This window comes from Neofelis nebulosa, chromosome 4 (assembly GCF_028018385.1).
Source record: "Neofelis nebulosa isolate mNeoNeb1 chromosome 4, mNeoNeb1.pri, whole genome shotgun sequence".
Taxonomy (NCBI): domain Eukaryota; kingdom Metazoa; phylum Chordata; class Mammalia; order Carnivora; family Felidae; genus Neofelis; species Neofelis nebulosa.
Window position 1 is genome coordinate 24,444,851 of NC_080785.1, and position 24,012 is coordinate 24,468,862.

Sequence of the window (24,012 nt, forward strand, 5' to 3'; positions counted from 1 at the left end):
AGATGACCAACTTTGAGTAGGGAAAATGAGCCTATGATAGGTAAAAGAACAAAGGAAATAATGGGGAAAAAAAATTAGGGAAAATTTCCTGGGGATCCAAAGATAACAGATGAAGCATGCTGGGCACAGGCTACGTACAGAGGCTCTTTGCTGAAGCCAAATGCCTCCAATGGTGTGAACACTGGGCAAAGGGATTTCTAAAATGAGATCAGATAGCTAGCACTGCCCTGTAAGTTTTCAATCGCCAACTTAAGATTTGCAGCAGACTTAGACTAATTAAGACCTTACATGCTCTGTGTACCTCAACAGGAATGTTTTAGGTAATCCCCTAGAAACAGACTTTGATCACTGCTAGGTTGTTTGGGCCTGGCCAGACTTACCTTGTTCTGGTCTGATTCATACACTAGGTGCCTGGCTTCTGCCTCTGCATGATCATAGTCTGAGGGGAGGATCCAGTCTTTGGTCTCTTCCTTGTCCATCTTCCCATCACGGTTCTTATCTCGAAACTCAACAAATTGTTCTCTTTCTGTCTTTACCCATTCTGGCTCATCAGCATTTCCATCATGGCTGTACATGTCACCTACGTACATAGACATACATAATACAAAAGGTGAGTATTTTTCCCAAGACTGCCACATGCTAATCTGGCTTAACTTTTCCCCCATCTGGAACGTAGTAGCAGTTACAAGGCTATTTTATAGGTCAGAGAGGCCTGAGAAAGCAAGGCATTTTCCTGAGGTTTAATTAATGACCTTTAAGAATATTTCCAGCTGTTGATTTTGAGTTAGTGAGCCCAAAAAGAATCCTTAGCCCTTAAAAATTGAAAAAATAAAGGGAGATGACTAACATCCAGAAAGATAAAGGCTAACTTTCAAAAGATAGTTGTTTCCTACATTCCTTTTCAATCCAAGGTAACTAGTTAAACCTATTGGTATTAGAAAGGTGCTATTTTAAATTCTCAAGAAAACTTGAGAAGTGTAGACTAGAAGCCCAAACAGTCTACCAATTACTAAGTATATTTCAGAACAGTTTTTTAAGAACCTACTTCTAAAAATAATGGGTATTTTCTTATATAGCCATAATGTCATCATGTTTCACAAAATCAATTTTTTGGTATTACTGAATACTCAGTCCAAACCTGAATTTACTATTATCTTCTAAAGCTAGTTTGTTCAAATTACTTCTATGAATGCTGGTGGCTAAGAAGTTGGTATTGTATACCTGAATTTTACTAGATTTAAAAGTTAAGGTACTTTGAAATTCAGTATTTACAACCAACAGAGATTCTTCTTTACAGCTATTTAAAGATACCAATTTTAAAATGTGCAATAAAATACTGTTTTGTCAAAATTTTTTTAGAATTATGTGAATGAAAAAGTCTGAAGATTCCTGAGGTATACATCAGTGTATGTGCATTGTATGCAAGGTACGGGAGCATACCTTATATACGTCTAAATGGTTTCCAGCAGTTCTAAGCAAAGGTATTTAGTTGTGGTAAAGGTTTTATATGTAGGAACCCACAAAATGGAGACGGCCCAAGTCACAAATCTGAACACAAGTTAGCCTGCACTTAGAGGAAACACCATACTGCCAAGGAAATTTAATGTACACCAATCACAATCCTCCAACTCAGATTCAGCTAGTTTACCTGACCCTAGAAAATAGGACCTGCTAGCCAGCCAGTCATGCTGTTTCTACGCTGCTGCTTCTAATGCTCTATAAAACTCGGCTCTTGCCCAAAATCCCTTGGGAAGAGAGCACGCCACTGCTTGTTGGGCACAATGATCCCCAGTCTATGGGCTGTTTTCCCTTGAATAAAGGATGAACTCATTACTAAAATGTATTATTGTCACCTGACAGTTGGTACTGTCATTTTCCTGAACTTGAGGGCTAAGAGTAGAACTACTTCTGTTTTTTTTTTTTTTTTAATTTTTTAACGTTTATTTATTTTTGAGACAGAGACAGAGCATGAACGGGGGAGGGTCAGAGAGAGAGGGAGACACAGAATCTGAAACAGGCTCCAGGCTCTGAGCAGTCAGCACAGAGCCCGACGCGGGGCTTGAACCCACGGACAGTGAGATCGTGACCTGAGCCGAAGTCGGACGCTTAATTGACTGAGCCACCCAGGCGCCCCGAACTACTTCTGTTTTAAACAAAGGAGGAGTACCTCAGGACAGGACTTGCCTGTTTTTTTCTATGCTACAGCACATTCAGAAAATGTAATATTTGTATGATCCACCGGGCCAGTGCCCTGCCTTAGCTGTCCTGTGGGTCGAGACCTTTCATAGTACACATATGGGGAAATTCTGAATTACAGAGGAAATAAATGGGTGCTTAAAAGACATACTTTTTTTTAAGTATTTTTTTTAATGTTTGTTTATTTTTGAGAGAGATAGTATGAGCAGGGGTGGGTCAGAGACAGAGGAAGACAGAATCCAAAGCAAGGTCCTTTCAGCACCGAGCCCAATGTGGGGCTCAAACTCACGAACCATGAGATCATGACCTGAGCCGAAATCGGACGCTTAACCAACTGATCCACGCAAGCCCCCCAAAAGACATCCTTTTAATAGAAACTAGAATATACAATGTAATGTAAGTGCATTTCAAAGATAGATGAGTAAGGATAAAAATAATACTATTTAAATTTCTATTTAAAAAGGATTTAATCTGTATAATGACACTAAAATTAATTTTTTTGAGATTATGTTAAAATGTTCTTAGGATACATAATGCAATGCTTAGAGATGAAATGAGATGATGATTGGAATTTACTTCAAAATAATAAAAAAAAGTAAGGAAATGGATTGGTTACAGATGTGAAGGGATCGGCCATGAGTAGACGGCTGTTAGGGCTGGGCACAGGTACATGAAATTCTAATTTTGTACATGTTTGCAATGTTCTACAACAAGTTTAAATAAAAAATTCAACAGCATAACTCATGCTAAATGTAAGAGGCACTGACCATTTGTTTATGATCTCTCTCCTCAATAGGGCAGAAACTAGCATATCCCTAGAAACTGGAAGATATTGTTTGGGGACTTTTAGGTTTACAAAGTCCAGCATCCCTGGTGTAAGTGTTTACGTTAGTTGATGGTTTGCAAAAGAAATAAACACACACACACACACACACACACACACACACACACACACACTTGGTTTAACAGTTTCAAAATACAATTCCTCTGCCCTTGGATATGTATGATGGAGAGGTAGAAAGAAATATCTCCTTATTTGACCTCGATGCTTGATAAATGATGGTACTTACCAGTTATAAAACTTAATTCCTCTCCTCTGGAGGTTCAAATGAGTTCCTCAGTTTTAGCAATAGTGATAAAATGGCAAAAGCCAGGAATGAAAAGATAAAATATTTAAAAGTAGAAACGGTCAACTTTGAAGCAGTCTTAGTAAATGCAGCCAGACATTTACTTCCTCTGTGCTGATGAACTCCACTAAAAAGAATCATTTTGGAAAGAAAGAAAAAGAAAGAAGAAGGAAGGAAGGAAGGAAGGAAGGAAGGAAGGAAGGAAGGAAGGAAGGAAGGAAGGAAGGAAGGAAGGAAGATCTTCCACTGCTCATTCCTTTTTCTCTAAAAAAACTCAGAACACATCACTGAGTCTTTGAAGAATGGTAAATATTCAGGGAGTAATTCAATGGGAATAACCCTAAATATAAAGAGCAAGTATAATTAGATAAAATCTGAGAAGGGGGCGCCTGGGTGGCGCAGTCGGTTAAGCGTCCGACTTCAGCCAGGTCACGATCTCGCGGTCCGTGAGTTCGAGCCCCGCGTCAGGCTCTGGGCTGATGGCTCGGAGCCTGGAGCCTGTTTCCGATTCTGTGTCTCCCTCTCTCTCTGCCCCTCCCCCGTTCATGCTCTGTCTCTCTCTGTCCCAAAAATAAATAAAGAACGTTGAAAAAAAAAAAAAAAAAAAAAAGATAAAATCTGAGAAAAGTAACTTGCTCAATTCAAGGGACAGGTGGAAAAAAAAAAAAAAAGGGAACAGAGGGCCTAGACAGAAAATACAAACAGAATATCGTAGAAAGGAGGAAATACTCTAAGAGAAATTGGCAACTTGGGGTCCCTTAGTCACCCACTGATCTCTTATCCTATTCCCTATATTCTTCTCTTGGGTTTCCTAACACCAGTTTAGGCTCCCTACAACTCTTTACCGTCAATTCCATGGGCATCTGGAATGCACTGTATCAGTGCTATCCAATATGGCAGCCACTGGCCACATGGAGCTATCAAGGACTTCAACTATGGCTGGTCTGATCAGAGATGTACTGTAAGTATAAAAGATGCTTCTGCAAACAGTATGAAAAAAATTCTTAATAATTTATATTGATAACATGATGAAAGTAATTTAGATTACTAGGTTAAATAAAATATATTTAATCATGCTAAAAAAATTTTTTTAAGTTTATTTATTTTGAGAGAGAACGCGCACACCAGCCGAGGAGGGGCGGAGAAAGAGGGAGAGAGAATCCCAAGCAGGCTTCACACCGTCAGCGCAGAGCCTGACCCAGGGGTCCAACTCAGGAGCTATGAGATCATGACCTGATTGAGCCCAAACCAAGAGCTGGATGCTTAACCGAATGAGCCACCCAGGAATCCCTAAAAAAAAACTTTTGATGTAGCTATTAGAAAAGTAATAACATGGGGCACCTGGGTGGCTCAGTCGGTTAAGTGCCGACTTTGGCTCAGGTCACGATCTCGCGGTTCATGGGTTCGAGCCCACTTCAGGCTCTGTGCTGACAGCTCAGAGCCTGGAACCTGCTTCAGATTTGTATCTCCCTCTCTCTGCCCCTCCCCTACTTGTGCTCTGTCTCTCAAAAATAAACATTAAAAAAATTTTTTTTAAAAAGTAAAAATATATCATGTGGCTCACATTTACATTTTGATTGGACAGTGCTGCTACAGACACTTTATCATGACCCACTATTCCTCATGCTGGCCTGGCTTAATGATGTGCTAAGAGTTGACCCATGGGGTAAATTATTATTTTTTTTTAATGTTTATTTTTGAGAGAGAGAGAGATAGAGCAAGTAAGCGAGCAGGGGAGGAGTAAAGTTGGGGGACAGAGGATCTGAAGGGGAGACTCCACACTGAATGCAGACAGCCTGATGGAGGACTCGAACCCCCAACTGTGAGATCATGACCTGAGCTGAAGTGGGACACTCAACTGACTGAGCCACCCGGGCACCCCAAATTATTTTTAAATTTGCATTAAAAAAATTTCTTTCATTTAAAACAATTTTTTTTTAATTTTTAAAAAATGTGTATTCTTGAGGGGTGCCTGGGTGGCTCATTCTGTTGGGCCACCGACTTCGGCATGGTTGTGAGTTTGAGCCCTATGTTGGGCTCTGTGCTGACAGCTTGGAGCCTGAAGCCTGCTTCAGATTCTGTCTCCATCTCTCTGCCCCTCCCCTGCTCACACTCTGTCTCTCTCTCTCAAATATAAAAAACATAAAAAATGTTTATTCTTGAGAGAGACAGAGACATAATGAGCGGGGAGGGGCAGACAGAGAGAGGGACAGAGAATCTGAAGCAGGCTCCAGGCTCTGAGCTGTCAGCACAGAGCCTGATGTTGGGCTCAAACTCACGAGTTGTAAGATCATGACCTGAGCCTAAGCCAGACACTTAACTGACTGAGCCACCCAGGCGCCCCTGTTTATTTTCAGAGAGAAATAGAGAGCTCAGACTTGTGGGTGTGCACAGGGAGGGGCAGAGGGAGAGGGAGAGAGAATCTCAAGCAGGTTCCATACCCAGCACAGAGCCCGATGCAGGGCTCAATCTCACTATGGTAAGATCATGACCTGAGCCAAAATCAAAAGTCAGAATCTGAACCAGCGAAGCTACCCAGGGGTAAATTATTTCTATGGGCAAACACACTTCCACAACTTCTCAGCTTCCTCTAGGCAAAACAGGAGAAACAGACTTACCAATATACTCTTCCAGGTCAATGAAACCATCAGCATTCTTATCTATATCCTCCATTGTTTCCTGGACAAAAGAGAGTAAGAAGAGACTATTAAAGTTAGTATCTGGATGAATTAGTTTAGGCATTTATCATTCATTAAAAACACACACGAACATGTGGGTATGGTTAGGGGCGTGGGAGTGGCTTAGTCGGTTAAAGCATCTGACTTTGGCTCAGATCATGACTTCACAGTTCATGAGTTCGAGCCCCACATCAGGCTCTGTGCTGACAGCTTGGAGCGTGGAACCTGCTTCGGATTCTAGGTCTCTCCCTCCCTCTCTGTGCTCACCTGCTCACACTCTGTCTCTCTCTCAAAAATAATAAACATTAAAAAAAAATTTAAAAACAAACATGTACACGTGTGGGTATGGTTAAAGCATAGGAAGTTGCTGTTTTTCTAGCCGAAAAAATGGTAAAATATTAACTATTTTTTATGCTTCAACCCTAAATAATTATGAATCTTCTTGGAGGAACACTGGCATTATTTAATAATGACCTATCCCACCAAGCCGATAATGATGTGGAGTAGCCCTAGTCATGAAGTCATTCTAACAGATATGACCCGTAGGTCTGTAACTATGTAGTCTATGTTTTATGTTTACAAAACTATAAAGTCTACAGTTTATGTTTTATTGGTAACTGCCTTCTGTGACAATTCTTCAGTAGTGTCTGATCACTGGTTATGGGATTTTGTTTTAATGTTTACTTTTGAGAGAGAGAGAGAGACAGAGGGAGGGAGGGAGGGAGGGAGGGAGGGAGGGAGAGACGTTGAGTGGTGAAGGGGCAAAGAGAAAGGGGAACAGAAGATCCAAAGTGGGCTTCGCACTGACAGCAGAGAACCCCCTACAGGGCTCAAACTCACCAACTGTGAGATCGTAACCTGAGCCGAAACTGGATGCTTAACTGACTAAGCCACCTAGGTGTCCTGGTTATGAGATATTTTTAAAAATAGGATATTCCTAGGGCGCCTCAGTGGCTCAGTCCGTTAAGCGTCCAACTTCAGCTCAGGTCATGATCTTGAGGATTGTGGGTTCGTGCCCCACACTGGACTCTGTGCTGACAGCTCAGAGCTTGCTTCAGATTCTGTGTCTCCTCTCTCTGTCCCTCTCCTGCTCACTCTCGGTCTCTTCAAAATAATAAATAAACATTAAAAAAAAAAAAAAAAAAGGATTTTCCTGGGGCACCTGGCTGGCTCAGTCATTACAGCATGGGATTCTTGATCTCGGGGTCACTGAGTTCAAGCCCTACCCTGGAGCTTAGAGCTTACTTAAATAAGTCATTCTCCCAAATATAGCCATTCTCCCAAAAAGAGAAACTGAGTTTCTGCTGAGAATCACTGTTCTCCACCAACCTGTACTACTATGTCTTTCATGTAATCATATTCCTCAGGGTGCAGGAAAGCTGTGAATTCTTCCTTTGTGGCAATAAGGTCTCCATCCTTGTCTGCCATCTTAAATCTCCGCTCATCTCTAACCATCATTTGTTTATAGTTAAAACCATCATCAGGGTCTGGATCATCTAGAAAACAAAACATTTAGGTTAAGTTTTAACAGACTTCCACAAAACATGAAAATGTATGGGCTGAGGAATCAATTTCCAAGAAGGATAAACCAAGCAACGAAGAAACAACGTGATTACACAGGTAAAATTGTTAACAGTGTGAAAACATTAGTTTTGGTCATCAAAGTCAGGTCCAAGTTGAATGTAAATGTTTGCCATCCAACATGGAACCCTGGCTCCTTGGCTAACCTAGGTACTGCTTCACTATTTTTGGTGTTAAGGCTACTAGAGGGTTCCAGCTTTCTAGTTATATCTGAGAGGCAGTGGTAGTTTTAAAATCATATTATCTGGGTTTGAATCCTAACTCTACCACTCCTAGCTGTGTGACTGTGGACAAGTAACTGTGCTTCAATCTAAGTGGAGGTAATAATGGTGCCTGTCTCATAGGACTGCTATGAGGGTAAATGAGGAAATAAATCTAAGTGCTGAGAATAGTGCCTGGCATATAGCTGGCTTTCAATAAATGTTAGCTATTGCTATTTTTATTAAAGATTCGACTCCCACCGAGAAGCTAGATATCAAAGGTTTTCTATCTCATATTAAGGTCACTTTGATTCAAGCAACAGAATTATTACCCTTTGAAAAGTCACACTTCAGTTTTTTCAGCCAACTCAGATTATCTACCACGAATTACAGGTACCGTTTGCCACCCCTCTCCCTCATTTCTGTAAGATTCTAGGATGTAAAACTAGAGTTACGCAAAACAGGTCAGAGGTTGCCTAGGGATAGGGGATAGGGACGGTAAGCCGGATTATGAAGGGACATGAGGAAATTTTTTCGGGTGATGGATAAGTTCATTCATCTTGATTGTAAGAATGGGTTCATTGGTATATACCTATGTCAAAACTCATCAATTGTGCATTTTAAATATGTGCAGTGTCCTATATATGCCAATTATACCTCAATACAGCTGTTACAAAAAGTAAACATTAGATTACAACCAAACTGTTTCTGGACCTATCCATCTGTTATGATGTTGAACTATATAAGCAGTAGCTATTTAGTCTCTAGAAGAATGAAATTCAGTTTAAGTTGGAGGAGTTATCTGTAGGAAAAAGCCCAAAATAAATGGACAAAAAAACCTTTTCAATCTGCTGTGTGGACCAGAAGAAAGCATGTGAAGATATCATGAAATGTGAAAGACACCACAATCAAGCTAAGAAACAATTGTTCCTAGAACATATTGCTTAAATAAAGATATGGCACTAGTGTTATAAAAAAACCCACAAGGCCCCTTTAACAATAACATCACACTGCTGACTTTTGATACCAAAGTTCAGTCCTTCCAAATTTCAAGCACGGTTTGGAAAACAAAAACAAACTACCACTCTGTTTTGAGAGTTTTGGGCAGTTTGAAACTTCACTCTTTGTTGAGCGTCAAAATTCAGTAAGACAGCTTATTGAATCGTGACTATACAGGATACTCAAAACCATAATAGGTTGAAGATGGAGAATTTAAGGAAAATACACTTTTTAAAGATACTAAGTCGTCTCTTCTAAACAAAGTTTCAGTACCGACTCCATAACAAAATAAAGGTAACAGAAGACAACTGACACAACAAGACTAGATTCTTAACTAAGAGCCCTTCTCTCCACCTCAGGGTAAAATGTGGTGACTGGAATCAAGTAGCCTGATAACATGCACACAAAAGATAAAATATTTTATTTTAAATAATTAAATTCATGTGTTTGCTGTCATTGTTTGGGGTGCCATATCTATCCTAAGTACCAGCTTATTGTGCTAGGCAGCCTGCAGTTTCAAGCAGGCTCTTGATCTAGTTTTGGGATAGCCAGGATGGATCTTAGTATTCCATATTTTGCTTGTAGCAGAAACAGTGTTAACCTTCCTTTTGTGGAAAGCAGATTAAGACAGATTTTAATTAAAAGCTAAGATGACTTATACCTGAACTCAAGATTAAATCAAGAACATACTCTCACCAAAAAAAAAAAAAAAAAAAAAAAAAAAAAACCCTCAGCACTTCTGTAAGTCACCTCATTACCCCGAGTGCTATCCACCCACATGCCTCCAGGGAAAGATGCCTTATAAAGATATTGCTTCTCTAGCCAGTGCTTCAGCTTATTCAGTCTCAGCAGAAATACCCATTACATTGAATCATTTGACCTGAGAGCGCAATGGAGCTCTCAACAGATTTTTATGCACATAATCATACAAAGAGCTTAAAATTCATTTTGGGTAGCAAGTAAGTGCCTAGGTCTGAACTGAGATTTATTAACACACCATTCTGTTTAGATCACCAATAACCTAGCCTTTGCTCTATATTTATAAGTCCAAATAAATCAGGAGGGTGCTGAGTCTCAGCCAGAAAGCAAGAAACACGGGTGCCTCTCCATCTGCACTGACTTCTTAATACACATGTTCTTAATTGGGTGAAGGATATGTTTGGTTCTTGGCTAAGTGTCAAGCATGAAGAAAGATTGCCACTTTTGTCTTAGGAATGAGAACAAGCTCAATACAGAAATAAAAGTCTCTTCACTAGAAATGCAGGCAGTCCTGTAATTAACACAGACAGCTGGCCATCCAGTGGGGGAAACAGACCATTATACACTCACTGCTTGTTAATCAGTGGTGGAGAATGCCTGCTTTAACCCAGAAATTTGCCTCATTTCCACGATAAAAATGCAAGAAGTGACATTTATACATTCTTATCTCAAATTGTAACTACGAAGAGGAATCGCATAACAAAAACACCCTTATCATCAACTCAGTAAGACTGCCACCTAGCATTCAACAACAGGCAAGTGTAATAAGTAAAAGAAGATTACTAACAGGTGGCCCAAGCATACAAGCTACCAAATCAACAGAAAGCAATCACATTTGCCTTGAAGCATTTGCATAGCAGGCTGATAAACTCATGTGCCAGAGAAAACAAATGGGAAATTTTCTTTTCTAAACTTCAGTAAGCAGACATACTAAAATTGTTAAATTTTATCAAGGAAAGCTATTTGATCTTTATTTTATTATGGAAGGTCAGTAATTTTCCTATTCTCACCAGTTATACAGGAATCTAGCTTGAATTTCAGGGTCACCACTTTAACGTGACCATGTCAAGAGATATTTCAAAGTCTCTTGCTTTGCATTATTGAAACAATGCCTTTTAGAGCAGATTTGCTCCAAAAATGATCTGAGGGATCACAGAAAGAAAAATTGCTAAAATAATATCTGAAATGCTAAAGATGTAGAAGATGCCGGACCTTACAAAACTAAAATACTTAATATACACATTTAAAGTTAATAAAGGGAAATCAGTTCACAGCATTTGGACTATTTTTAAAGTGCACAATTTCTTCCTTTCCTTCACTGTGTGACCCATTTGTTTCTTTGACTCAAGACCATGGTCTCTATCAGGCTGACATCTTGCCCCTTACCCAAGTAAGTGCCATAAGTCACGTTTCTGTACTCATCCCAGGAGATTAAGCCGTCTTGATTCATATCAAACTCGTGCCATTGGTTTTCAACATTGTCATATATGTATTTCTTCTGGGCGTGCTTAATCCAGGATTTCAGCTCCCCCTCCGTCACAAACCCATCTTTATCCACGTCTATTTTATCTACAATCATTCTACAAGACAAAACAGTTACGTTTCAAGGTGCCAGCTCCACAAGGCTTTTTCCCCCAGATAGTAGGGACCTACCTAAAACGTAGCCGTAGGTGGCATTTTTATACTCCTCCCAGGAAACGAGGCCGTCCTCATTGAGGTCATGCCCCTTCCACTGTCGCTCTACATCCTCGTAAATCCAGCGCTTTTGTGCAAATTTAATCCAGTCTTTGAGCTCATCCACAGTGACAAACCCGTCCTTGTCGCCATCTATTTTACTTACAATCTTTCTGTAGAAAATGCAGAGAAATCCAGCAAGAGGTTAAAAAGACACAAGGCTCCAGACTTAGCCAGGTGTGTGTTGTGACCACAGGTGTTGCCCAGGGCTAAAGCATGGACATAAAAATTGTCTCCAAAAAAAACCTTCCAGATAAGCAACTGAAAATATTTCTCTTAAGTGGCCTGTTACTGGTAACGAGCCATCTAGACAAGGCAAGTGCAGTCCATGGCTGGTGCACTTACACGCGAAAGCAATCCCAGTCTCATCCTTTTAGGGGTCAGTTACAGCCAATGGTCAGAATCCAGGAGTGAATATCCATTCCTATCTGGGTTCTCCATTCTTTGTATCAAACAACATGCAAATCTTTTTTTTTTTTATTTGCATGTTGCCCTTTGTGCAGGGGCCGCGTTAATCTTCTTTGTATCGTTCCAATATGTGTGCTGCCGAAGCGAGCATGACAAGCAAATCCTTATGTTTTTCTTTATTGCTTTAGGAGAATCTCAATTTTTGGTAAATAATCACAAATCACTGATAGGGTTTTCTAAAAATTCAAAAATGTAAACCAGACTTTAAAAAGTTTAGCTGCTTAAAAAAAACAAACAAACTTTTGTTAAAAATATAAAGATAACAAAGATAGTTCTGGGATCACTTATACCTCAAGTCAAGATTATTAAAAAACAAAAGCCAAAAAACCAAAACCCACACACATACACAAAAAACACCCCAAAACCAAAAAAGAAAAACAACAACAACACAGGTACACAAAGACAAAAGGACAGATGCATGCTTGTTATAAAAAATAGCTAACAGCTAATTATATACTATGTTGACTTGGATTTTCACATAGAACCACAAAAACAGAGAACTTTGAGGAAATGATGTGGTAAGAATGTCCACCCCTGACATACATGAGATTATGAGAATGTTAATAAGTTGAGAGGGTGAGAATACAGATGATAAAGCAAAACTACAAAGCTAAAGAATCAATATACTTCACCCTTCATGAGCTTTTCTTCCAGGCTTGGCATCTCAGTTTAACTTAAGAATTTCAAAATAAGTGCATGATATGAAAATCCCTAAAGATGCAACCGCTCACTTATAAAGGCTAAGACAACCTATGAAAAGTCAACCAAGTGGCCCAGTATGGAATAGGAACTTCAAATCAAGATGTCCAAGTGAAATCTTGGCATACTCCTATGCTCTATTATTTGCAGGATGGACAAAGACTGTCACTTGGTAGCAAATAATGTCTTTTCCCAGTCTGCATTCATTTCATGAATACAACATCGGAAAGTGATTAAAATCACAGACTACTAGTGATACGATGAAAAGATATCGTATGATATCATCTTGATATTGGTATGTTGTTAGCCTTAACTGGCTAGTACTTAAACTCTCTAATTTAACAAGCATACTCCTTCACGAAATATGTAATCTTTCAGCTTTTGCTCTAAACTATTAATAGAAAAGGTAAAGCAGCAAGAAGCTATCTCTTAAATACCTTCCTCTATCTACACGGACATAAGTTTTTTTGTAACTTTAACCCTGGAATTTTAAAAAATATTAACACATTAAGTTATACCAGTATTAAAAACTTTTGCATTATCTATAATGGGACCTAGTTTACGTCCAAATGGTACTAACTACCAATAGTGCAATAGTGCTACTGTACCATTAAGAAAAAAAAGGTAAGGTATCAGAATGCCTCCCGTTCTCAAATGAAAATTTTAAACAGCCTAAAGAGGGTCACTCAGATAAGGATCTCTCAGATAAAGAGCACATAACTGCTCAAGAGGGGCTTTTGTTAATTAAGTTGGCTGAATGCCATTCTATTTATTCCAACAGAAATATCTCAAATGGTTTAGCCCAGATGTTGGCAAACTTTTTCCGAAAAGGGACTGATAGTAAATAGCTTTGATTTTGTGGGCCACATATGGTTTGTCACATATGTCTATACTTTAGTAACCATCTAAAAATATAAAAGCCATTCTTATCTTGCTGGCCATCCAGCCTGCAGGCAGCTGTGAAAATACACTGGAAGTGGGTATGTCCCATTTTAGGCACTAGCTCTAAAGGCCGGTGCAAATTTATGAAGCTAATGGTGTTGTTTTCCTGTGACCTACAGATGTAGTTATGATGCCATCAAGTAAGCATTTATTCCAGGGTAGACACAATGCACTTAGTGGACCTTATGTTATTTCTCCTAAGAGGTAACATATGCCTCTACTCTACTTTTTTCAAGAGTCAAAAAGCAAATCAGTAAGTAGGCTCCAGGAGGGTTCATAATATTCCTGAAATATTCAGCATACAAAATCTTATATATATTCCTACGTGCACTGTTCTGAGGAAGGGTCTTTTGCTTTCCTTAGACTCTCAAAGGGGTTGACCTGTGACCTAAAAAAAAAGGATGATGAACTGCTCTAGTTCATTTCTAAAGCAACTACACCAAGTGTGAGAACTTTTTAATATTTAGGATCACCACCTCAAAACAAACAAACCCTCATTTGAAGGACACATAAATGAAAATTAAGTAGACTTAAGACCACTGTGAGTGACTGGGGGAGAATACACACATAAGAAAGTATGTTCTATTTGTCAAAATTCTTAAGAAAAAGGGAAAACTAGGGGCGCCTCGGTGGCTCAGTTAAACGTCTGACTTCGGCTCAGGTCATGATCTCATGGTTCGTGAGTTCGAGCCCCGTGTCAGGCTCTGTGCTGACAGCTCAGAGCCTGGAGACTGCTTCAGATTCTGTGTCTCCCTCTCTCTGCCCCTCCCCAGATTGTGCTCTCTCTCTGAAATAAACATTAAAAAAAAATTAAAAAGAAAAAGGGAAAACTAAAACTGTTTTAAAATGTTTTTAGATATTACTAAAGATTTAAAAATAGTAGTGAATTTTTGCAACTACAGGTATGAACAATGATCTTCTGTCCATCACTTGCTTTCTATATGGATGGAAAAGAGGAGGAGAATCTGTTGTTCCCAACCTCTGGTATATAGTCACCTACCAAAACAATGTTTAAAATGCCACAGGAAGCTTAAAAAAAAAAAGTTCATCTGGAATCCTTGCTTACAATAGTATATTACCTCATTTGTCATTATCTCCAAAATTTAGGAGAAGCATATAGTACTTGTTCATACATTCTACGAAAAACATGATTTTACCCATCTTATTCTAATCAAATGTGGAGTCTGCTCATGTGTGTTGAACTTTTGTTATTTACTGATGACAAAAAGGAACGTTGTCTCTACTGAAAACTGCCAGCAGAGCTACTCCACCACCTATACAGAGCCAGAACACACTGATTAACACCAAGTCTAAAGGCCCTTCATTATTTAAGAGTAAGTCTGTGAAGAGCCATGTACAGACCCAAATATGGGTCAGACATGCACATTATTAATAGGTGAGACATGAAGACCGAGAATACTCTCATGCACCCCTATTTTTAGCCCAAATGTTAGCATAGTTATAAGATTAAAAGTGAGCATGGTCTCTTAAAATTAGAAAAGCAACCTAACAGAAGACTGAGTCTTTAATGTATTTGTTTTTCCTATTTTCAAATGTTTGGAGATAGTTTCTCATTCTACATAGCAAAATCTTTTGAGTATTTCTGTCAGTGTTTAAGAATAAAATATTGGGGGCACCTGGGTGGCTCAGTAAGTTGAGCATCCAACTTCAGCTCAGGTCATGGTCTCACAGCTCGTGGGTTCAAGACCTGCATTGGGCTCTGTGCAGACAGCTTGCTCGAAGCCTGAAGCCTACTTCAGATTCTGTGTCTCCTTCTCTCTCTGCCCCTCCCCCACTCACACTGTCTTTCAAAAAAAATAAATGTTAAAAAAAAATCTCTTCGGGGTGCCTGGGTGGCTCAATAGGTTAAGTGTCCGACTTCAGCTCAAGTCATGATCTCACGGTTTGTGAGTTTGAGCCCCATGTCGGGCTCTGTGCTGACAGCTCAGAGCCTGAATCCTGCTTGGGATTCTGTGTCTCCCTCTCTCTCTCGTGCCCTTCCCCCATGCACACTCTATCTCTGTGTCTCTCAAAAAGGAATAAACATAAAACAAAATTTTAAGGGGCACCTGGGTGGCTCAGCCGGTTAAGCGGCCGACTTCGGCTCAGGTCAGGATCTCGAGGTCCTTGAGTTCGAGCCCCGCGTCGGCTCTGTGCTGACAGCTCAGAGCTTGGAGCCTGTTTCAGATTCTGTGTCTCCCTCTCTCTGACCCTCCCCTGTTCATGATCTGTCTCTCCCTGTCTCAAAAATAAATAAAACGTTGAAAAAAAAATTTTTTTTTAAACTCTTAAAAGAATAAAATATAGTACCGATCAGTTAGCAGATAATCCAATGAAAGGATAAAATTTATTCTGAAGTATCACCCCCAAACAAACCCCGTAATGTCTTCTAATCAAAGCACTATCCATGATGGCAAAATACTTTTGGAAATTCCTCTGTGGTACAACTTTCCAAACAAACCTCTTGAATATAGTTCAGAAAGTTACACCAATGGTGCTCATTAAGGAGAAAATGTTCACTAAATTAACCTGCATTTCATTGGGGGCATCCCACTTTGGTTCAGGTCCTGATCTCACGATCTGTGAGTTTGAGTCCCACATCGGGCTCTCTGCTGTCAGTAGCAGAGCCCGCTTAAGATCCTCTGTCCCCCTACCCCTCTCAAAAACAAATAACCTGCATTTCCTTAAAAACAAGGCTTTAGGAGAGCCAAAAACAAACAAACAAAAAACAAAACAACCCAAAACAAAAACATTCTCAGATGCGCAGAAATTATCAACTGGTATACCATCAATTTTCCAGGCACAAAGATGCCTGCTAAGATCACAGAACCCAACTATGACCCAGCTGTTACTGAAACGGCAATTAATACTTGGACATTAAGACCATTTCTTCTAAAAGGCATGATTCGTTTGCTTGTTTTTAATTAAGCAAATGTCTGAGAATGAAAACAAAGAGGATAAAGGATATTCTCAGAAATCATCAACTTTATAGAAATTAGCCCAGGGGTCTCATTTGCAGTTTATTATCCACTCAATGGCTTGGCTTGGGGCACAACAAATACTTGGTCACAGATCATTTTTAAAAATTAAAAGTATCAGGGATGAGAAGCCTCCCCTGTAATGTTCCTCGGGGAACAAGACGCAATTCAATCTGGGTCCTGTAGCATTTGGTGCTTTTGTGCAAAAATGACTTTGCTTTGTAGAATGAGGTAAAAACCATTATTCAGTGGAGAAATGTATGAAAGCAAGCAATTAATTAAATTTTAGTGGTAGCAATCCTGTGGCTAGCTTTCAGAAGATGTAGTTCCAAACAACTTTACTGGGTTGCCAAGCCAAAAGAGAAAAAAAGAATGAGCTGGCTTATAAAGAAATGTCATTACTTTTAGCCCCCTGAGAGCTGGCACCTTACCCAAGTCTTTCCTTGCTTTCTTCTGGTGTCAGCTGATCAAAGGTCTTTGCTTCTTCAGCACCCAAGAAGGCATCATGGTCATAATCAAAACTCTGAGCATCATTGTGAACTTTGTCGCTGAGCTGAGGCTCATGGTGTACACGGTCCTTCTTTTCTGTGGGCTTGCTCAAAGCAAAGGCTGTGCACAAGGACAGGCACATAAGAAACTGTCGCAGGTCCATGATAATCAGATCTTAAAGAAAAACAAAGATTAGTTAATTCCAGAAGCAGTGTGCTTTGTAATTAAACAAGAAATTAAAAGCTTACATCCAGTTACTAATTTGATTTCACCCCAAATATTACTACTTAATCCATAAAATAAGAATGGTAGAATATGAGACTTTCCATTTTTATGGTAAGAATTTTTCACCAAGTTTCCTTCATCTGATTGGAAGTTGACAAGGAATCAGTTAAAATATCCACCTTGTAAGTAGGCCCCCTTTAAAAAACACCAAAGTAGAATATTAATCCTTTTAAAAAGTCAAAGAATCAACATTTAAATTCAAACTAACTTACTGACTCCCAACAACTTTACTTTTTGTACTACATCAGAGGTCTGGTCTTTAAACCTGACTGGTTATTAGGATCACCTAAGAAGCTTTAATAAAATTCCCCCTATTGAATTAGAATCTTTGAAGTTGAATGAATGCATCTGTAGTTTTAAATGCCTCTCAGGTGATTCTGATGATCATTAGATTAGAAACCATGAAATATTTGAGCAGAGTCCTTCTCCTATATATAGCACCAAGTTGTCTCTCATTATTTATGCTCAATCTCAAATCATCTTCAAAGATCAAACCATTCAGATGGTACAGTGATGGATTAACAACTGCTTCAGCATTCCTTATACTGTGTTTCCCAAACTTGCCCGGGCATAAAGACAGCCTAGAGTGCTGTTCAAAGTACAGGTTCCCAGGTCCTAGTCCAACCGTCAGAATCTCGGCAGTCACAGGTGATTCTAATGAACAAGCACAAGGCTGGAACACTTTACTGAAAAATGATTAAAAATTGCAAAGAATATGGAGAACAGAGTGCTACTGGAGGGATCGTGGGAGAAGGGATGGGCTAAATGGGTAAGAGGCATTAAGGAATCTACTCCTGAATTCATTGTTGCACTATATGCTAAGTAACTTGGATGTAAATTTTAAAAAATTAAATAAAAATACCAAAAAGAAAAAAAAAAAAACTTGCAGAGAAGCTGCAGGATGGCAACTTGTTTATCAGACTCTACAGATACCTCTCAGTATTGTCTAGAGAGGTTATGGTCTTAGAGAAAAAACTATAAAATTAAAAATCAAAAGGAAAGATTTTCCCAACTTTTGTATTTTAACTAACCTTTCACCAGTAGAATATGGATTCTGAATGCTTTTCCCCCTGCAGTTAAGTTTTTGTAAATTCATGTAATCTCTTATTCATTTCCGTTTGCGATTAATGGCTCCCTTACTGGGTAGACAGGTGGTTATTAGGAATGAAGCTTGTTGTGGGTTGAACTGTGTCTCCCTAAAAAGATGTGAAGTCCTGACCCTGGTACCCGCAAATGTGACCTTATTTGGAAACAGGATCTTTGCAGAGGTAATTAAGTTAAAATGAGGTCATTTGGATTAGGGTGGGCTCTAATCCAATGACTGATATGCTTATAAAAGGAGGGAAGTTTGGACAGACACTCAGAGAAGAGAATGCCAAGTTATGAAAAGAGGCAGAGATTGGAATGATGCATCTGCAAGTCAAGGATTCCTGGCAACCCGAGGCTACGAAGAGGGAGGGAAGGATCCTCCCCCCGAAGCCTAAAGACAGCATGGCTCTGCCAACTCTTTGATTTTCAATTTCTAGCCTCTAGAACTAGGAGAGACTATATGAACTTTTAAGTCACCCAGTTTGTGGTAATTTGTTACAGCAGTCCGAGGAAAGTAACAAAAGGCTCAGTATGCGGAAGGTCAGTGCATCACATGAAAGTTAAACACATTACCTTATCCTAATTTGCAGATTAAACTAGCCCGACTTCGCTTTCCACAGGATGTCACTAGTGGAACCATTTGGTCCAAGGGCTCATAATTTTTATGTAAATATTTTTAAAAACATGAAAATTCTTTCAGCATAACTTAACTCTGACTGCACCCTAGTATTACCCAAAAACTCAAGAAAATATGACCACTAGGTCCCACTCCTATTAACATTTTTAAAAGGCAGTCAGGTTGTGAACCACTATTTTAATTAACCTCTCAAACAGCCATAGTGATATCTTCAGAAGTTTGACCTGAAAGTATACTTAAAATAAACAAACTGCATATATCTGATTCTGCCTCAAAACTTTGGGAACCAGAATGAATTGCTCCAGGGGATAAAGAAATTAAATATGCCAGCAGATTAGATGTATTTTAATTATCTTTCTTGTAACCTCCAAAGAGCAGTTAAAGGAAGTTACATTGCATTACCTTGGATTTACAGAGTTCCTTGATTAAAAAAATTTTTTTTTAATTTTTAAAAATTGGGGTGCCTAGGTGGCTCAGTCGGTTAAGTGTCTGACTTCAGCTCAGGTCATGATCTCATGGTCCGTGGGTTCGAGCCCCGCATCGGGCTCTGTGCTGACGGCTCAGAGCCTGGAGCCTGCTTCGGATTCTGTGTCTCCCTCTCTCTCTGCCCTTCCTCTGCTCATGCTCAGTCTCTCTCTGTCTCAAAAAAAAAAAAAAAAAAAAAATTTAAAAAAATTTAAAAAAAATAAAAATTACTTCTAGAGAGGGAGAGATTTTTTTTTTTTTTTTTTTTTAAAGAGAGAGAGAGGGAGAGAGGCCGAGAGAGGATCCCAAGCAGGCTTCCACATTCAGTATGGAGCCCAACAAGCCCAATGCGGAGCTTGATCTTAAAACCCTGAGATCACACTGAACCAAAATAGAGTCGGGACACTTAACCGAGTCAGCACCTCTAGAGTCCTTTGTATTCAATAAACTAAAAAATGTTTACCACAGCCGTTGGTGAGCATGTTATATAAAGCAGAAGGAAAGCGAATAGGAGAAATATGTTTAATCCCAATACAACCTAGAGAGCTGATTATACAAAAGCAAAACCTGCGGCCTCCATGAATAACTTTCAGCCTATAAATGCATACAAGGATTTCCAACACCTGGGAAAGCAGTGCAGTGGAGAAGGGTGAGAAGGTCCTGAAATGGCAGAGGAGGATTTGTCAATAGAGTAGAAAGTAAACAGGACACTGCCAATAAGTCAAACAGAAACTCAGCTAAGGAGATAATGGAAGGCAGTCACTCCCCTGAATGCCAATTCCCCCCCCAAAAGTACTTTCACTTGATGGTTGTTAAGACTGATGAAACCCCGTGGTGCTTGAGTGGCTCAGTCAGTTAAGCATGTAACTTTAGCTCAGGTCATGATCCCCCCGGTTTGTGAGTTCAAGTCCCGCATCACCTCGGGCTCTGTGCTGACAGCTCAGAGCCTGGAGCCTGCTTTGGATTCTGTGTCTCCCTCTTTCTCTGCGCTCCCCTCACTCACACTCTCTCTCACTCAAAAATAAACATTAAAAAATAAAAATAAAAAAGACTGATGAAAACCCATGAGAACAAGCAACATGAAAGAACAAGAGACTCAGAGAAACGGGAAGAAGGTGGTACTTAAGCTGTTCCCACCAATGTTAGAACTCAGATATGCTTCTGAAAGCTTATAAGGATTCTGTTCCATGCTATTCCATCGAAACACCCAAATTTGTATACAAAGGCACTTGCACAAAGATATTCAACAATGACAGTTTATAATGATAAAAAAATGGAAAACGAAACCAGAGAACTAGTAAATACACATTAAATCTGTATTATGGAACAGTACGCAAAGGTTAAAAAGAATGAGGTGGATCAGTCTGCACTGAAATGGAAAATCTACCGACATGTTAAGTTGAACAACAAAAAAGCAAGTTGCAAATCAATGTCAAGATCTCATTTACGTAAAAAGAAAAAAAACCAAACAGCCTCCCAGATTGTTTACATTTGTATACAATATAACACATATGCACAAAAATGGCATGGAAGGATAAACATCTGTCTGTAAATGGTGGTAACCCCAGGCTCAGGGGAGAAGAGATGGGGTGGGGTAGTGAGGCTGGCTTGGAGTGAACTTTAATACCGTACTCTGTTGTCTATATTTTGTAAATGAATACACATTCATGTGTATTATGTGTATTATATTTTTTTAGGTTTATTTATTGAGTGGGGGGATGAGGGGCATAAAGAGAGGGAGAATCCCAAGCAGGCTGGGGCTCAAACTCAAGAACCGTGAGATCATGACCCAAGCCGCAATCAAGAGTTGGACACTTAACCGACTTAACCACCCAGGCACCCCTTTGTGTTTTTAAACAATATTATAAAAACTCTTTTCAGTATTGCAAAACAAACATTTTCAAGCCATTTCTCTAGATTGAAAGAGGAAACTGAAGCAAAAACAACTACTCTTAAGACAAACTTTTTAAAGTAAAACATGCTGTTCTAGAATAAAACTTCAGGCTACCCTTCAATAATTCAACTGATCAATCAAATCTGTGGAACAGTAAAGAGAAAACTAGAGATTTAGTGGCTCTCTTAAATGCCAAAGTGAATATGCCTTTATTTTAGGGCAAAATAAAACTTCCATCTCAAACTAGAAACAATTCTTGAGACAAAACTCTCCAGAGACACAAATTTCTGTTATTTTGTTACATATCCAAACAGTATCTAGAGGTTTACAAAATGAAGTAAAATCAAGTCACTGCAACAGATTTTCCTTATGCCTATTAGTACGGGAACCTCACATTTAGAAAAGTTTTATAAATGACTGATTACATCCCCAGAGTAAAATACCCTAACAATTCTGGCATAATACCTTAACAACTCTTGCAAACACTAAATGTTACAATATGAATAAATGCATTAAGCTCATTACCAGGGCCTGGAAAAGATACCTGCAAAGTTTTGATACATGTAACATAGAGAAATGTAACTGATTCACTGTGATTTAGAGGGAAAACATTTAAGTTTCAGGCTTAACATCTCTTTTCTTTTTTAAAGTTTATTTATTTATTTTGAGAGGGAGAGCACCCGTGCAGGCACAGAAGTAGGGGAGAGGGGAGAGGGAAGGGAGGGGGAGGGGGAGGGGGAGGGGGAGGGGGAGGAGGGGGAGGGAGGGAGAGAGGGAGGGGGAAGGGGGGAGGGAGGGGGAAGGGGGGAGGGGAGGGGGAGGGAGGGGGGAGGCAGGGGGGAGGGAGGGGGAGGGAGGGGGGAGGAGGAGAGAATCCCAAGCAGGCTCCTAGCTGTCAGCACAGAGCTTGAACCCACAAACCCATGAGATCATGACCAGAGCTGAAACCAAGAGTCGGACACCACCCAGGCACCCCATCAGGCTTAACATCTTGACAACAAGAATTCCAGAGTAAAAGTCAAGAGCTCCTGCTTTATCATCTATCCAACTTTTTCCTTTCCCTCTCTCAATTAATCTTCCAATCCCACCCCTGTAAAGTCTCCTTCCACCATTCTGTCAATCAATACTTCTCAGGTCTCCAAAATCTAAAATCAGTCTTGCTCAGACCTTGCTATTCACTCAAGCTTGCCCTTCCCTTTCCTTCACCGGTAGGAGTGTCTCTGCTGCTATCTCTGCTTCCTCACTACCTACTGCCACCCTGAAATCTAGCTATCTACCACTGATGCAACTGCTTTAACAAGTCATCAAAGACCACTCGATGGACAAAGCCTATGGTCCTACCTTCATCTCTCTGCAGTGGGCAATGAAAAGCCCTGCACTTAAAATAACTTTTTTTTGGGGGCGCCTGGGTGGCGCAGTCGGTTAAGCGTCCGACTTCAGCCAGGTCACGATCTCGCGGTCCGTGAGTTCGAGCCCCGCGTCGGGCTCTGGGCTGACGGCTCGGAGCCTGGAGCCTGTTTCCAATTCTGTGTCTCCCTCTCTCTCTGCCCCTCCCCCGTTCATGCTCTGCCTCTCTCTGTCCCAAAAATAAATAAAAAACGTTGAAAAAAAAAAATTAAAAAAAAAAAAAATAAATAACTTTTTTTTTTTTTTAATATACACTCTTTGTGCTCACATATATCAACTCCTGGTTATTAGAAACTTTACAAAGGCCTCTTGTCCCATGAATATGGATACTAAAAAAAGACTGTACTAGATTTATCTAAATCCATAGAGCATATAAAAAATGTTCAAGTAGAAATAAAGACTATCCCCCAAGACAAAGGATATTTTATGTGGGAAGATGTGAGAACAGTACAACTTCTTACACGAGGTATTGAAGAACTACATTAGTGCCGTTAATTTCTGAAGCATCTTTCTCTTTTCAACCAAAATGAAACCAAATGATAGAAAACGAAATGGCCCTTCTTTTTCTCCTTCCCTGTTCATCACAGCTACACATCAATGGATAACAAGATATCAGGAAAACATAAATGAAGGACTTCGTTGTATGAATTTTTACCATGTGATCTAGAAGGTAAATCAATGATTGTGCAAAAAGCATCTCCCCATCTATTTCTTAAATGACCTATAAGTTTTTTCTAAAATTCTGCCCCTCCCTCACCAAGGGTAACATCTAGTATTTTCCCATTAAAAAAAAAAAAAAATTGGACTGGTACTGTTCAGGACAATAACAGTCACATGCGGCTGCTAAGCACTTCAACTGTGGCTAGTGTGAATTAAGATGTGATATGTGTTATACTTTACATAGAAAGAAGGATATTTTGTATGTACTGGATTTAATAAATTATTAAATTAATTTAACCTGCTTTAAAATTTCAGGTGAAATGTATTCATGTGACTTGTACTGTATTTTTATTGGATAGTGGCATGTTAGTCACAAACTAAATAGAACAGAAAAAAATATCAAGTAACTATCATCGTTTTGAAGTATGTCACCAATAAGGGTCTTCTGCAAAGTTATTTTCATGAATTGCTCCAGTTAATTTAGAAGGAGAAAAGATTAATATCATAAGCTTGAATTTCTTTCAATAACAAAGATTAGCCTGAAGAATCAGTTTATTTTAGTCATCCAAAAATTTCCTTGAAAGCTCTAATTCTTGCTATTTCCCTCCCTTCCTTCCCAGTCATTGGTCATAGAATACTTAAATTGTTTCAGGGAAATTTAGATGCCTGGATTAAATACAACTTCTCAAGAACATTACCACTGAGTGATCCCACAGATATTCTGG

At 39.4% G+C, this 24,012-nt stretch overlaps 1 protein-coding gene and 1 non-coding gene across 3 annotated transcripts in view; both read right to left on the minus strand.

Annotated features, from left to right (window-relative positions):
- CALU (calumenin) overlaps window positions 1–24,012 on the minus strand; it is a 31,025-nt gene that overhangs the window by 3,514 nt on the left and 3,499 nt on the right. Inside the window, exons 2-6 of one of the 2 annotated variants that reach the window (XM_058724366.1) lie at window positions 16,793–17,024; window positions 10,927–11,120; window positions 7,331–7,497; window positions 5,942–6,002; window positions 381–580 (exon numbers count right to left, since the gene is read on the minus strand). In XM_058724366.1, coding sequence (XP_058580349.1) covers window positions 381–580; window positions 5,942–6,002; window positions 7,331–7,497; window positions 10,927–11,120; window positions 16,793–17,013 — 843 coding nt within the window. In that variant the 5' untranslated portion in view covers window positions 17,014–17,024. Of the gene's footprint in view, window positions 1–380; window positions 581–5,941; window positions 6,003–7,330; window positions 7,498–10,926; window positions 11,121–11,193; window positions 11,388–16,792; window positions 17,025–24,012 lie in introns of both variants that reach the window. The other variant, XM_058724365.1, reaches the window with a different exon arrangement.
- Window positions 11,727–11,831, minus strand: LOC131511226 (U6 spliceosomal RNA). Its single transcript, XR_009261426.1, has one exon. It is a non-coding gene; the product is annotated as a U6 spliceosomal RNA (small nuclear RNA).